Below are 16986 nucleotides of genomic sequence, written 5' to 3'. Positions count from 1 at the left end.
ATCACTGCAGCACGAGTTGCTCTGTTCTTTCCTAATGATTCTGTCTCTCAGTTTCTCTCTTTCTTTCTCTCCTAATGAAGTTTAGACCTCCCGTAGGTTAATGGCTGCTGGGACGTGATAAAGACATGCTACATTAACTCCTGTCTCTCTCTTGCACACACGCAACTGCCTGAGGGAGGCAGTAGCTCTGCATTGCTGCATTTCATATGCTGGCTTTCTTAGTGAATTTTACTGTGGTAGATCTTCACTGCTGATCTCCGATCAGTTTATCCTTTGAATATCCAATGTCATGTATAGGAAAACACCATCATCATCCCAAACCAGCTGGTGTAAACACAGATGATTTGCGTTTCCTCACCTCTGCCGGGCATTATGGATCCGTTCCCATCTGCGTCTTTGCCTCGGTCTATCTTGCGGGAAGGGCTGGTTGTGGGGTCCTTGATCTCATTGTCCCGGTCCTGGTCTGGGAGGTCTGTTAAATCTGGATCTGGTGCATTTGGATCTGAAACATACAATCACATACATAACTAATTAGGAACAAAACATTCAAGGAAATGAATTTCAGTACGGCATATGTTTGAATGTATTCATTTCGATTTTGGTGTCAGGATCCTTTTATGTCTAACTTCCTGTTTCTGCTTATGAGTCAGAGTACAAAATCTAAGGGCAGAAACTTTGTGTATTCTCTGTGTATGAATATGAAGTGTGGACTGTATGAAGTCATGCTAACTTGGATAATGGTTAACTGCAATCTAATTGGCTTTTAATGAGTCAGCTGTCTTAATCATCCACCAAGTGGGGCTTAAATAACTTTACCTTTGGACATGCTGAAGATAAAGAAGGTGTGTGTGTGTGTGTGTGTGTGTGTGTGTAACTCACCTTGGCCCACTTTCATGATGATCTTCATGGATCTCGTGCTACAAACCCCACCTTCTCTGTTTTCCAACCCTTCCTGTGTTCCATTAGAAGTTGCTGTAGAGAGAGAGAGAGAGAGAGAGAAAGAGAAAGAGAGGGCTTGGTGATTGTCGTGGTGAATTAGGTTTAGATTTATAGGACTTTTGATTGGAGTTCTTGCTGCAAACCAAAGCAGGAAAAGGAAACCCTAATTTACCTCTATAAATCACACGCAAAACACAAGCACATGCAAACACACGTATACACACAGTCCTCTGGCTAAGGAAATGCTCGTTTAGCCCTTAAATCAGACATTGCAACCTAATATTACCTTAGAAACATCCAAAAACAAACTAACGTTTGTGTGTGTCTCTCAGAATATGGACAAGATGAAAAAAGCTCCAGTGTATTCTCCTGTTACTAGTCCCTATGATAGTAATCTGATCCCATGGGAATGCACAAACACACGCACACACGCCGACCATGGAGTAAGAAAAGCCATGTGTATGAATTTTCTTGCGTAGGCCCAGAAGCCTCAAATGTTTCCTACAGAATGATCCCTGTTAGTTTGAGAGATCGGAGACACAAACAGACCTAAAAATATGCCACAATGTACCATGTTGCATCTCTGCAATGTGTCTGAGAAAGACATAAGTGTGAGAAAGTGAGCTTGCTCTGAATAGGTGACACACATATACAAAACACACACTCCCATTATGTAGTTTAATAAACTGATATTGTCACAGCGGGTGATCCACCTTCATTCAATTTAACCCCCAATTACACTCGCACAAGTGCACACGCACACATATACACATTATTAGTTTCCATTAGTTCGTGCTCATTAAGAGGTGTGATTGAGAAGTGCTGAGAGTGCATGTGTGTGTGTGTGTGTGTGTGTGTAAGCACTAATGAGGAACTATAGAACAGGTAAGATAAGAAAAACACACGTTTACAACAATCACAGACTACGACGAGTCGTCACTAGACATGACACTTTAATTTGACATTTTCATAAGTGTCAGACAAACACAAGAAAATCTTTAACTTTTTTCCTGTTTTCTTGCTAAATTTAATCAAAGACAAAAGGTGTGTCTTTGAAAATGTATTTTCACACATTGTGAGTACTTGTTTACTTGTTCAAATAACATGATAAAGCTACTAACAACATTATACACTTAAAACGGTTTAATTCTCTAGACTGCAACTCAAATTGCCAATTTTTCTTGTTTTTCTTTTTTTGCATTTTCGACTATTTTAAATTAGGGGTGACCCCGAATAGTCGACGATTCGATGCTTCAATTCTAGGAGCCTGATTCGACTCCCAATCTCACAGTCGAATATTCGCGGGGTGTTATGATCATACCATTTTGGCTATATGGGGGTGCTCAGTGTCTGATTTCACATAGAACTACCGGTTTTCTCCCAATAAGTTAATATACAGCCTATTATGATAATGCTGTAAATAAGAATCTGAAAAGAAAAAAAAAAGCTTTAAATAAATATTTTAACATGCTTGAATAAATCCAACCACCCCTATTATAGATTTAAGTTTCACTTTCCATAATCTGTGACCGACAAAGGACCATCTTGGCGGCAAGGATTTAAAACTTTAACAAGACTCAAACTGACGCAGAGTGAAAGACTGGATTTTTTTCGATCAGGAAGGATACAAGTGATTTCAAAACATTTCAGCCGGTTTATATTTATCTCGTATAAGATGCATTTGGTCGCTGATGTAAATCGCTTTATTGAACAGTGATTATCTCTTCAGTGCGCAGCGCGAGCAGGACAAACAACTATGCAGAATAGTAATAACTATGACTGAGACTGTCATATACACATAACATTATAATGAGAAAACTATTATAATAAAACGCTGTGAGTTTTTAGAGTTTAGTTCCTGTGTTTCTGCACATTGTTGCGTCACAAGTATAAATAACGCGTCCACAAGTATAAATAATGAAGCGTATTTTATATGAGATAAATGAGTTAAATCCCATTGATTAAAAACCTTCTATCAAATGATTAATTCTACTGGTCATTCAGCGCGCGCAGCTCAAAACAGAAATGCAGAACATTAATAACTGTCATATACATAACGTTATAATGAGAGCACTAATGTAAAAATGTGGTGAATACTTAGTGTTTCACTGACGTTTAATGTTAACTATCTTTTAATCAAAACATAAAACATTATTCACTCCGTTTGTATCTGCGATACATCTGTGTCCATTACACATTTTCCTGTGTGTTAACGTCAGTATTTATGACTGTCGAATGTCTGACTTGACTCTTGGTAATGTATTTTACCCCGCCCCCAAACATATGATTCGACTATCAGTCGACTGTCAGCAAGATTCGAAAATACCGATTCGACTATGAAAATATAGGCCTAGTTTTTATCAGTCAAAAATCACATTTTGTGTCAGTTAAAAAATAAAAAAAAACATACATCTGAGCGAGCTTTAATATCCATTCTGCGAACAAATGACTAATAAACTGGCTTGTTTTAATGACTAAGTGATAACTAATCTTAAACTTGCGTGTGAGTAAGGTTCATCACTGGTTCTGAGTGAATCGTTCAGAGCCGTTACAGAAATTGCAACTGACTCCCTCACTAAACTGTTAAATGAAAATTCTGTCATTAATTACTCACCCTCATGTTGTTCCAAACCTGTAAGACTTTTATTCATCTTCGGAACGCAAATTAAGATATTTTTGCTGAAATCCAACACTGCGTAGACATAACCCAACTGAAATGTTATGGTTTTATGGCTCATGTGACATCAGTGGTTCAACCATAATGTTATGAAGCTACGAGAATAGCTTCAGTTTCTTCTCTTCCAGGTCAGTCTTCATCGCATGCAGGAAGCCTTGTTTACAAGCAGAGGAATGCACACGCATGCGTCGTGGTACTCTCGTGAATGGTGCCGGAGACTGACCCGGAAGAAAATAAATCACTGAATAAAGTCTTTCTTGTGCACAAAAATGATTCTTGTAGCTTCATAACATTATGGTCGAAGCACTGATGACACATGGACTCTTTTAATGATGTCCTTACTACCTTTCTGAGCCCTAAAACGTTTTAATCGCGTTGCTGTCTATGCAGGGTCAGAAAGCTCTTGGATTTCATCAAAAATATCTTAATTTGTGTTCTGAAGATGAACGGAGGTCTTACGGGTTTGGAACGACATGGGGGTGAGTATTTAATGACAGAATTTTCATTTTTGGGTGAACTGTCCCTTTAATCATGAGTTATGTCTGATTTTAAATGAACCATTTACCATTCATTCAAGATTTTTCATAATAGAGTTTTGTAGATGTTGGAACCATTATCAACAATATTTCACAACATTTTTTTTTTGTATAGGCAGGACTACTCTTAAGAAACAGTGTGACATTTATATGAAGCAATCACAGTAAGGATCACTTCAATGACAGCATCAATATGACAGATTCTGTAATTTGGCAGCTAAAAAAGTCATTAGGCTCTTAAATATTTCAGTATTCCCCAAAAATACTTGGCTCCCTTGTTATTTTTTTGTCTGGAGCCCAGCAAAAATACAACACTGGTTTTCTCTTCCATTTCAACATTACCATAATTTGAAGAGGAAGGTCTTTTCTTTCTTGGTTATCACTGCTTTGACCAGTATCGGAAACTTTATAGCGGCAGTATGGATCTGTGCTCAGAAAGAGCCGCGAGAGACTCCAGTGAGGGAGAAAGGCCAGGGCACCGTGCTTGTGAATGGCCCTTTGTGGGCGTGTATGGGGGAGGGGTGATGTGTGTGGTTGCTAGGAGCTGCTATGATGTCATGCAGATTGAGATGTATGGCAGTAGGCAGAGTGCCAGTCTCCTTACGGTAGCACCATGCCAACCTGTCACCGTTCCAACCACGGAATAGCATCACACGGTGCTGCTCTACACACGCACACACACCCCATCCTGACTCCAGCACACACTCACTCCAGGCTAAAACACAACACACATTCCAGACAGGCAGGGTAATCCCACCCTGTGTACTGTTAGCAATAGGATGGATTTGCTATGAAGCATTTTTGTGGCCACATTCTGTTGTCACTACATCACTGCTAGATTTTAGCTGGTCTGAACATTTCCCCTGTGCAAAAAAAAAAAAAAAAAGGAAATTTGCCGCATGGATGGAATTAGACTATTCATTTCTATTCAGACTCATGTCGAACTGAATTCCAAGAAGAGTAAAATTATTACAGAGAACAAAGCAGTTGTTTTAAAAAAACGAATATAGCGTAAACACACAAATCCCCAAAGACCACACTGGGAGATTAACATGATTTAGATTTAAAACAAGGTGTAAACACACATCAGAAAAATGTGAAGGGGCTGGGGATTTACCATCTGCCTCTATATATATATATATATATATATATATATATGAGTGTGTGTGAGAGAGAGAGAGTAAGAGAGAGACAAAGAATGAAATATTCAGTCTTGTCACAATAAATATAGTGTTGCCCCAGTTAGCATCTCTTATTGACTGACATATAGTGTGCGTGCGCTTTGTGTGTGTGTGTGTGTGTGTGTGTGTGTGTGTGTATCAGCATTTGTTTGTAGCTGTACTCATTCTTTTGCCACCATGGAGCCATCTCATGCCGGCCTCATATTTTATCAAACAGGCTTACGCACATATCTAGACTTGTACACAAACACATGCGCACACAATCCCTGAAGTAGAAAAACAACCAAAACAGTATTATTACAGTATTTCTGGGGCAGTATTTTCACAAATAGTGATAGGCAAATATATAGTGATAGATAAACTATACAGACTGATTAAATGGCCATTTCAGGTGAATTTAATGACAGCACATAATATAGGTTAGCTGAAAGCCATTACATATTTTATCATTTTATAAATAATAAAATATGTAATGGCTTTTAGCTACCCTGTTCTGTGGATCCTGACAATTAGTACTAAGTATTAATAATTTTAATAATAAATAATAACTGTAATAACTAATAACACTTTGTTTAGCACTTTTCATAGCTAAAATGCAAAAGTGATTCAAATGAATTATAATATATATATATATATATATATATATATATTAAACATTAAGAGTTAAAATAATAATAAAATAAGGCAGATAAAACCAGTAACAAACACCAACTGCAAAAATTAAATGAAATCGAATATGCTAAAGTAAAACCTTAAGTCTCTTAAGTCATTGTAAGGAATTTTAGTATTGTTGTTAACAATAACTACAATAATATGATACTACTACTACTACTAATAATAATATTTGGAAAATTAGTCATACTTTGAAAATTCTTTATTTTAGTCTCTCAAGTCAGTGTATGAAATGATATCTTTATTAATATACTATATACTATAAACATTCCTTTTTTCCAAATATTAAAAGATTCTAACATCAAGGACTAAAGAATAGTTGGGTTTCGAAGCAAGCGTTGAATATTCAGCTGCACGGCTCAGGTTTTGTGCCATATTTTCAAGTATAATCATGCAGCTGTTAAATCAACATGACAGGCCCTGATTGAGCTGAAGTTCTCCCATCACGTCTCACAGAATGAGAGAATCCAAACCTCAATGAACACACATCAAATGTTCACAACCACAGCTGAGTCAGACTTTCGAAATGAATATTTTTGACAACTGTAACATTTACGTTTCAGTCGGCAGAGCCCAGTGCTGTTTCCCTCGAGTCTCTGACTGATGAGTAACTGAAACAAAGAGCGGAAGAAAAAGACGCTTCGCTGAGCGAGTTAGCCACAGTAGCCAACAGCTCCGCTCTGAGCCTTCAGGGAAAAGACAACTGTAGTCGCAGAAAGATCTGAAAAACAGCTTTGTGGGAGACGAATAATGTAGCTGCTAAAGGTTTTCAGTCTTTCGGTGGGTGAGCATGTGTGTTTGTCTGTGAGATTTGGGTCAGTGTTCATTCTAATGCAGTCGACATAACACAGAGAGCCAGTGACAGGTCACTCCAACACACACACACACACACACACACACACACACACACACACACACACACACACACACACACACACACACACACACACACACACGTACGTACACAACTCATCAGATCAGACACAGCTAGATTAGATCTTCTTTTGCTTCCAGAAGCTCATCCAATCAGATCGCTGCATTGGTCCAGCAGTCGCATAACGGCCGACCTTTAAATCCGCAGGAAGAGCAGCTCAATGGGAGTGTGTGTGTGTGTTTTAAAATGCAATAACCATCCAGCCTCACCGACTCCCCTGTAATTCTACATCCAAGTACAGACAGAACTTAACGTGAATACCAAAAAAATTTTTCTGCCAACAGGTTCAGAGCAAGTATGTTTGTCATAATGGTGTGTGTGTGTGTGTGTGTGTGTGTGTATTAGGGGTGATGGTTTGTTATCTTCAACAAAGCTTATATTGTTCCAGTAGAAAATCCTTTAAAATGAAGCAACACTCATGAGGTCTGACGAAGGGAGGAATGAAACAAGAGGAGGCCCGGCCTGCTGTTCCTCTCTCTCTCTCTCTCTCTCTCTCTCTTTCTCTACATGGATCACTGGACTGATGGAATTCAACACTTCTATCATGTAACCACTCACTCTTTTCTTGCAGTTTGATTTGTTTTTTTTCCCCTTTCTTCCTGTTTATTTATTCCTTTTTTTTTTCTTTGCTTCTTACTTTGCATTTCTTGGTTTTCTTCCTTCTTGTTTCTTTGTTTTTCCTGCCCTTCCTTCATTCTTTCAATGTTTTTTTTTTCTTACAGCCTTTCTTTCTTCTCCTGTTCCTTCCTTTTCTCTCTTTCTTTACTTCTTTCTTTTTTATGGCTATATTTCTTTGTTTCTTTCCTCTTCGTTTTCTCTTTCTTTCTTGTTAACTTGAGTTTCCTTCCATCCTTCCTGCTTCTTTTTCTTTCTTACTTCTCCTGTTCCTTCCTTCCTTTTCTCTTTCTTTACTTCCTTATTTTTTATGGCTATATTTCTTTGTTTCTTTCCTCTTTGTTTTCCCTCTTTCCTTCTTGCTAGCGTGAGTTTCCTTCCATCCTTCCTGCTTCTCTTTCTTTCTTTCATCCTTCATTCATTGTTTCTTTGTTTCCTTCTTTTCTCTTTCTTTCTTTCTTTACTTCAGTCTTCCTTTAGTAAACACTACCACCCATTCTCTCAAATTACCTGTAAGTGAAGAAAATGACCAGCACATTCTGTTACTGATCATAGATGGCTATCTGTGTTCTTGCAAATTAGACCATTTTAAAACAACAGCACAGACCATTATGCCTATTATATTCGGACCATATTAACAGCATTTCTAGGTAAAGCATTTTGTGATTAATGAAGCAGAGGGGAAAGCAGAGTGTGTGTGTGTTCTTAACGGCAGTAATCCAGATCTCCCAGAATTCAACACGTTTCATTCTGATCCTAACTTTGAAGACCTGCTTGCCCTTGCCATATTTTTAACCTGTGCGTGTTAGAGAGAGAACAGAGACGGCGCACAATGGGAACGTAATTAAACGTCAATTAGTCTCTGTTCTGATGTCTCTCTAACACACACACACACACACACACACACAGACAAACACTCATTACGTGCATTAGCTCCATGGGTAGTGTGACCCATCATGCATCACTGACCTTCATCGCCTACTGGGACATCCGCATGGGCATCACTACAGCAACAGTGACCATTACTACAGCAACCACATCCATACACACAGTGATCGTAAGGCAAAATGACACACGCGCGCACACACACACACACAGCAGAAATCTTGCTCTGTTTAGTGCACCTGGTGCTCAACGTCCCATAAGACAAAGAAAGATGAACTCCCTGTTTTATATTGCTTTCTTTCTCGGTCTCTTTCCTTCTCTCTTTATTCGCTTGTGCCTCAAAGGGGAGAAAAAGTTGTTTAGCTGACTATGTCTTTTTGTGCTAGTACTTGCCAAAGAGGTCAGATATACCACAAACACAGAACTGAAATATTCATCCAGTGTTTGTCTGCAAAGCACAACAGATTCACAGTGTATGTTTGTGTCTCGCTCTTGTATATGAAGTATTCAGAATGAATGTTTACAATAAGTGCTCACTGTAATTTAAAAAACGCAGTTTAGCATTCAGTTGACCTCACATTTGCACGTCAACAGTGCCTATTCAGAGTTCAAAAACTTGGCTCACTCAGTCACAGTGAGGTAACATAGAGGAAGCAAGATAGATACTATTATTCCAAACACCAGAATAACTAATGATAAGTAAAATGTTGGAAAGTCTGCCAAAGCCTGTGCTATTCCTGGCTGCGTGTAACACCCGCCACTCTGCATATCCTTTAGATTTCAACGTTAGAAACAGGCACCTGAAGTTCTGTTTTATCAAAATCCCTGTTAAAAATTTTACGTTAAAAAAATAACAACAACAACAACTATATTGGACAAAGCAGCAACCCAGCAGCTTCCAAATAGGAGTCTTGAGTACTCCACATCAGGAAAAAAAATCTAAACAGAAAGACAAAAAAGCTTTGAGGCAACACTTCAACACTGCAATAATGGAAAGAAATTTTTTTAAAGATTCTAATCGTTAAGTGATAATTGTTCATATTGTTTGATTTGTTAATATATTGGGTCACTATCACATTTGTTCATGTCAGAAGACTAAAAATTAGTGCTGTCAAACGATTAATCGCATTCAAAGTATAACATTTTGTTTACATAATATATGTATGTGTACTGTGTATATAAACACATGCATGTACATATTTCAGAAAAAAAAAATTTCATATACTAAATATATTTATTTATAATATAAATTAAATGAATATAAATATAGACATGTAAATATTTTCTAAATGTATACTGTATGTGTATTTATATATACGCATAATAAATATACAGAATACACTCATTATGCAAACAAAAACTTATTTAGCATGCGATTAATCGTGATTAATATACTAAAATAACTAAAAACACAGCAAAGAACAACAATATTAAACAATTTTACTGCGAAAAACATTACTGTAAACTTAAAATCAACAAAATGTTCTATTTACAGTATACTTTCGCTTGCAGTAGCGGGTTAAACGTTTCAGAGAGCTGAAGATATCAGGCTGACTGGATATTGGATTGCAATTCAATAGCCATTTGCAATAGGAGCCAAATTCTTCTTACATTACAAAGCGGCTAAAACCAACCGTTTGCTCTTCGTTTTTGTGCATGTTAAAGGGGTAGTTTAAATCAGGCGTCTAACACACACAGCTCGATGTGATATTTGACCTCTCTCACCCCAGAGCAACCACAGTGAAATGAAGCCACTCATTTTCATACTTCAGCTGTGGCCTGAGAGACAGTTATGGTGAGAGGTTACACAAAGACCCACAAACACACAATACACACACACACACACTCATCATTCTGGTACAGTGGTTTGGTCAGAATTACTTCAAAGCTGGACTGTCTGAAATCAGAATCATATGTTGCTGACACAGCCTTAACACAAAAATACACACAGACCCGAACACACACACACACACTCACTCGACACAGTCACACGGAAGAGAAGCTGACCCTAAACAACCCTTAATTTAGCACTTTTTAACTCCCTTAATCCTGAAAACATTGCATAAACCATTAGAGCCTTTCTAGCAGCCGCACACTCCTCCTCATCTGGTCATTACTTGCATTTCATGCAGTGATAATCGCAAAATCTTGTGACTGCTCACTATTTTTTTTTTTTTTTTTACTTTCCATCCCTGGCTTTTTTCTCTTTCCATCATTTTTAGCACTCCCTTGACTGTATGACGGTACTGTTTCCATTGTCATGCTTTTCAAATCAACTTCTCAAACACGTGCATACACACACATCTTTTTTGACAATTTGATATCTTTCAGCAAGATTCTTTTATGGAGCTAAAATTTTGATGAATGAGTAAATGGCTGGTGGTTTGGTTTCTAAATCAATAAAAAAAAAAATGGCAGGGTTAGAGCTGATCTCTGTCAAAGTAAATATCACAATCAGGTCACTTAAATGCAGAAATGCTTTAGAAATGCTTCTAAAGCCGATACCTCAATTATGTGAGCTCAAATCACTCTCATCCAACAGGTTCTGAATTAAACCCGCACTCACACAATGACCCAGGATTCATTTCAAACCTGTACTGCTTCATGACTCCACACAAGAGTGAAATGATCAGCCCAATGTCTTGCTGGAACACATACTGGAATTAAATCAGGCCATAAAAGACAGTGAATTCTCAGAATCTCTCTTCACAATTAGAAACAGACACAGAATCTGACCAAGCACAGACTTACTGACCCCAGTCCAGACATAGAAGAATACCCAAACAATAAAAACACGCATAGCTTAACGCATGAATGACAGCGATGTCAAAAGGACTGCATATTTTTGTATTTATGCCTAAATGAATTTAATTACAAAAGAACCTATAAAATAAGAAACTCTTTTTATTTAACGGGTTAGTTTTTTTTTGTTTGTTTTTTAATCAGTATTTTTTTTTTTTTTTTTTTTTTTTTTAAATCTAAATGTCCTGTAAACAAAAATATTTAAATAATACAGGTTTGGTAATATTTGTTGTGAAATAGAAATTGTGAATCTAATTTATGTATGTCAACACTAAGAATTCTAAAGTAATATTTAAAAAAAAAAAACAGCAAAGAAGTATACTAATAAACAATTTTACTGCGGTAAACATTAGTATAACAGACATTACATGACAGAATCTGAAAACAAAAATATTTCAGAATAGTAGAGATTGGAGAAACGTTCTTAAATTCTAAACAATTTTGTTAGATTTATGCTTATGTGAGATTTATTTAAAAATGCCAATGGGCTAAGGGAATTAAAATGAATGCAAGATATATTCTCTGAAAGCAAGGATTAAACTTTACACACTGCAAAAAATGCTTGTTTCCAGCCAAAATATCTAAAATTTCTTTCAGTAAAGTAAACATTACTGTCTTGCTTTCAGAAAAAACAAGTCAAACTTAAGTGAGTTTTTGCTCGAAACGAGCAAAATAATCTGCCAGTGGGGTAAGTAAAACAATCTTGTTTTCTGTTTGAAATAAGATTATTTTGCTTACCCCATTGGCAGATTATTTTGCTCGTTTCAGGCAAAAACTCACTTCATTTTCACTTGTTTTTGCTGAAAACAAGACAATAATTTTTACTTGTCTAGAAAATCCTTCTTGATTTAAGAATTTTTAGATATCTTGGCTGGAAACAAGAAAAAATCTAAGTAAGAAAAACATTTTTTGCCGTGCATACTTTTTGTTCGTTTAATGTTGTTTAAAGGATAGTTAGATATTTCTACTGGAAAACAAGACAAAAATACCAATTAAAAATAGTTATTTTAGCGCACAGCACAACATGTCTGGAGCACTTGAGTTTACTGTTGTGACACAGATCGACAGGAGAAAGTTAACTGACTTGGAGGCTGAGACAGCGAGAGACGGGAGAGCAGACACGGTCTGGTTCAAAGAACTTCTGCAGACAGACTGGAGACGATTTGACAAATAGTTACATGGATAAAGGAAAAGAGCGGGGAGATTTCAGTCGCTGGATTGGCCTTTGGAGCCAGCACACCGAACCTTGGTAGGGACTGCATTGTCTACATATTAACTTGAGTATCCTGGGATGTGTGCAGCCTTCTAGATGAAGCAATTGTTCTAATTAATTAAATCTCAGTTCAGATTTAAACTTAAATGTTCTAAAAAGAAAACTGATGCTGATATAAAGATAGAATCAAAGACCAAAAGGGCCATTTTAGGGTACGATGCGGGTGGCATGATGATATAGTGAGTGTTGAGCGCTGCAAAAACAGGAAACGTTGTCAGCATCACAGAAATCAACATACTGAGGGTACAGGAAAGGCACAGAGGCTGAGAGAAAGAAACTCGACACCAAGCCAAAAGAGGCAAATATAGTGACAGGAGAAACAGCAGATTCTCGTGGATGGATAAAAAGCACCTGGAGTGACACTGTAGCAACTGAAAAAGCCTGACAGACACGCTCAAGGCGGGTGGGCAGAGCGACGCGTGATGATTTGTCAGTGTTAGTGAGGTCTGCAGCAGCATGTATCTGCTCAGACACAATCAGAACAAGCTAAATGGTAGCTATTCATTATCAAACCACAAGACAACAATTCATTAACGCGGAGAGCTAACAAAAATATCATAAATGTGATAATTAAAACACGCTATAAACTTTTAACCACAAGACATGGCAGGACACACAATCCGGGTTACAGTGTACACAGTAAAATGCTTTTATACTTGGGCATTTTGAGAGTGTAATTAGTTCAGTATGCTTCCTTGAGACTGTGCGTTTCAAAAAAGTTCTAATTAGTGGTCAGTTTAGACGTCTGGAAACATCTTGCTTACATTTAACACTCACATGGGGAGGTTTATATTAAAAAGCATCTATACTGATGCCAAACTACAATCAGTTCAGGGTCTCGCTGTATGTAAACAATGTAAATGTGACATACCAATAGCGCACACTGTAGAAACGCTACTCAAGAGGCTTTTTCTGAGAGGCGAACGGATGCGTGTGAAACTGTCACGCTCTAAAGTCTCTCGCTGAGTTATTAACTCAGCTGACCAGTGAAAACAAGATGACCAGACAGCAAAAAGCACTGAACCCATAACACAAACACATTTCAGCAAAATTATTTTAACCAGACTCATCCTGTTTACCAGAGCAAGATAAAGGAAACTGGTTGCTAGGGAGTCTGTATGTGTGTGTGTGTGTGTGTGTGTGTGTGTGAGAGAGTGTTTTACTGGATCTAATAGCAGTCCTGCTGCTTGCTGGGGGTGTAGTTGTGGTGATGGGTCAGTAGAGGTGAAGTGGATTATGGGACATGTCTGGGCATCATGGCCAAAAGACCAAAAACTCAGTGAGGCACGACAACCAATGAGACATGCCTGACTGAAAGTGTCTCCTCCCTCCCACCCACCGTCCTTGGGGAAAGAGTTAAAAAAAGACAGTGGGGTAAAGGGGGTGGGTACACTGAGCCATAGAAAAAAGGGGACAGAAAGAGCGTGTTACATTTACCATGCTATTCCCTGCTGTTTTTATCTCGTATGCTAAGGGTCTAGCATGCATTTATGCTGAACGTGTTGGAAATCTTTAATTCTGAATGAATGATTAATCAGCGCTTCAGTACAACTGTTGCATGCTGTTTGTGGCTGGAAAATCCTCCCTTCGCTGAAAACCTCTTTCACAAAAGCTTGACTGTGTCATTTACAGATTTACTCAAATATATTACCATTACTATGGAAGCCTCTTCCTGCTTTTCCGACTTTATTTGTCGTAACTGTGGCTTTATTTCTCGTAATTGCAACTTCATTTCCCACAATTGTGACTTTATGTGTCACACTGTGACTTTGCTTCTTTTTCCTAAATGGAATCTCTAATTTTATTTTTTACTCTAAGGCAGAAACGGGCTTCCATATATGACACAATTGTTTGTTACACATTGTTTTTCTACAGCGCTAATGATATTTTCTATACTTTACCATACCCCAAACCATCACATAGTCCGTGGTTTAAATTAAACAAAAATAAGGACCTTTGGCTGGTCCGTACATTGGGTTTTACTGTTCTTTTGGGGAGATTTGAACCCAAACACACATCTAAAATTGGACTTCTCAATAACTTCTACTGCATTTAAAATAACGTTTTAGATACAGTAGATACTACAATAGATTAACGCTTTAATTTGTGAAATACAACTTTAGGGATTTTTAGTCAATCAACACTCAGAAAACAGAACAGCTTGTCAGTGGGGCAGTAGCTTTAAAAGGAACTCTTTGTACCTTATTAACCTCTAAAAGTAGTACCTTATGGGTACATATGATGTCCTTTTAAGGGTACTGTAGTTTCACAATTTAACAGTACTACAACTTTTGCAAATATGTTCTGATAGTGAACATTTAGTTCTCAAAAGTAAAACTGGAGTTACTTACAGGTGATGTAATAGTTTGTCAAGCGTTTGAATTCAAGTCCCATGTAGTTTGGACTGAACTCCTGGAACTTGATGGTGAATTTGATGTCTTTCTCTGGTTTGTTGCAGGTCACCAGAACATTGGGGTCCAGTATGGTGCTGCAGGACTCGGCCTGCTCTTTCTTCACCAGGTAGAGTTTATAAAACTCATACGGTCTCCCCATTTCCCCTTTGGGGCAGATAATGTCCAGTTTGTCACCGATTTCTGGGTAGATCACCAAGCCCTTCCCAGACACAAACCTGCAACACAAAGCATACAAAGTTACAATAAATCACAAACACATTTATACAGTCTTCTGACTCTCAGTAGAATCTGCATCTCTGCGGATTTCATGATCATGAGAGGAAAAACTTGGGTTCAAATAGCCCTCCAGACTGCCAAGATCCTCCACAAAATGCTCCAGAGGGACTATCGCCGTTCCTTTTTTCCTTTTAATAACATATTTCAAAATATAAAACAATTCCAAATATTAAAAAAAGCGAGCAACAGAAGAGCAGAGTCAGAAATGAGCTGGATGGAGATAGAGCTGTATCTGCTGACTGTGATTTATTAGACAGGGAAAGTGAAGCATCTGACTTAATTTATTAAGAGTTTCTAATTTATTGTTCATGTGCTGATCAACACTACTTGCACATTCAGGGAATACATGATTTATTCTCAGACTTGAGAATGTGTGTGTGTGTGTGTGTGTGTAAGGGGAGATGATTGCAACACAGTTCTTAACACATTTTACTGCTAACCACACACAAACACACACAGACATGCCTTAAAACTACATACTCCAATGCACAGACAAAAACACTTACACAAAAATCCCCTAAAACTACAAACACACACACACACACACACACACACCCTCTAATCAAAAAGATATGGACACATACTGAATAATGGCAAGTAAATATACAAAGCCTTTAAATAAAACACATCAGTGGAGTTCAGGAGAACTTGCATTTCCCTGATATATGGTCCTGATCAAACTCTAATATTGTCTCCGTATAATTTCATTTCTGCACTCATGCAAACACTCCTCGCTGCAGGCTGTTCGCTGGTTTAACACACATAAGAGCGTACGAAACATCTTCACAGACGGATTAACAACAAAAACCTTTTACTGGGGCACAGGCCTCCGTCTATTCACAAAACATGTTGTATGTGTGTTCACGTGCATGCGTCTGTGTCTGAGGTGTGTACAGGATTGTGAAATCCAATTATGACTGAGTGATTACAGCCATTGAGAAGCACAATTATGTTCTCAATGAGAAGAAAGGAAACAATGGAAAACAGATAGACTCATATAAACAAGAATACAAACACACACACTGCAGTTATGATAGCTTATAGTTTTTTTGTTGTTTTTTTTTTTTTTTACTTAAAAGAGTAGAGAGGAAACGCATCAATAACTAAAAAATGTAAATGTAAATCAAACCAAAGCAAACAGAAAGTGGCATTTCAGAATAGCGAGTCGGCGGGGATCTACCACATCAGTTATCGACCAAAATTAGAGATTTTTTTAGTGTATCGATAAAAGGTTTTATATTATATTTATTTAGTTTTGGTCAAGATTTTTTTTAATGAAAAAAAACAAAAAAAGAAATGAATGTTTATTCAACAAAGATGCATTAAATAGATCAACAGTGACAGACATTTACAATGTTACAAAAGATTTAAATTTCAAATTACTGCTGTTCTTTTGAACTTTGCTCAAAGAATTCTGAAAAAAATGTAATTTTACATTTTAAATTGCATTAATATTTTTGTATTTGTGGTGAGCATAAACATGAATTTTACCCTAAACTTCTGAACTGTAGAGTATATTGAAAATAACATATGGAAAAAAAATAAAAATGTATATATTGTTATTATTATTATTAAAGACAGTGAACTTTGCCAGAGGGACTGAAATTGACACCAAAATGAGTTTGGCAAGACCCAATAATGATAATCCGGCGTATTAAATTGAGACATGCATACGCATTGTTTATCATATTATGAGGTGGTAGGCAGCCCAGAGATTAACGTTTAATGTTGTAACACTTCATAAAAGCAGATATCTGAGGCGGTGACATGCAGAACTAGAGA

At 37.3% G+C, this 16986-nt stretch overlaps 1 protein-coding gene and 1 long non-coding RNA gene across 4 annotated transcripts in view; one reads left to right on the top strand and one right to left on the bottom strand.

Annotated features, from left to right (window-relative positions):
- efnb1 (ephrin-B1) overlaps positions 1-16986 on the bottom strand; it is a 36597-nt gene that overhangs the window by 5190 nt on the left and 14421 nt on the right. The window contains exons 2-4 of the mRNA XM_058774973.1: positions 14866-15143; positions 880-972; positions 359-502 (exon numbers count right to left, since the gene is read on the bottom strand). Coding sequence (XP_058630956.1) covers positions 359-502; positions 880-972; positions 14866-15143 — 515 coding nt within the window. The remainder of the gene's footprint in view (positions 1-358; positions 503-879; positions 973-14865; positions 15144-16986) is intronic.
- LOC131540319 (uncharacterized) overlaps positions 1-16986 on the top strand; it is a 181378-nt gene that overhangs the window by 163764 nt on the left and 628 nt on the right. For 2 of the 3 annotated variants that reach the window (XR_009271247.1, XR_009271246.1), the window contains one exon: positions 14973-15034. This is a non-coding gene — a long non-coding RNA (uncharacterized LOC131540319). Of the gene's footprint in view, positions 1-14972; positions 15101-16986 lie in introns of those variants that run through there. The other variant, XR_009271248.1, reaches the window with a different exon arrangement.

Source organism: Onychostoma macrolepis, chromosome 05, assembly GCF_012432095.1.
Source record: "Onychostoma macrolepis isolate SWU-2019 chromosome 05, ASM1243209v1, whole genome shotgun sequence".
Lineage (NCBI taxonomy): Eukaryota > Metazoa > Chordata > Actinopteri > Cypriniformes > Cyprinidae > Onychostoma > Onychostoma macrolepis.
This window is presented reverse-complemented; position numbering and strand designations above follow the sequence as displayed.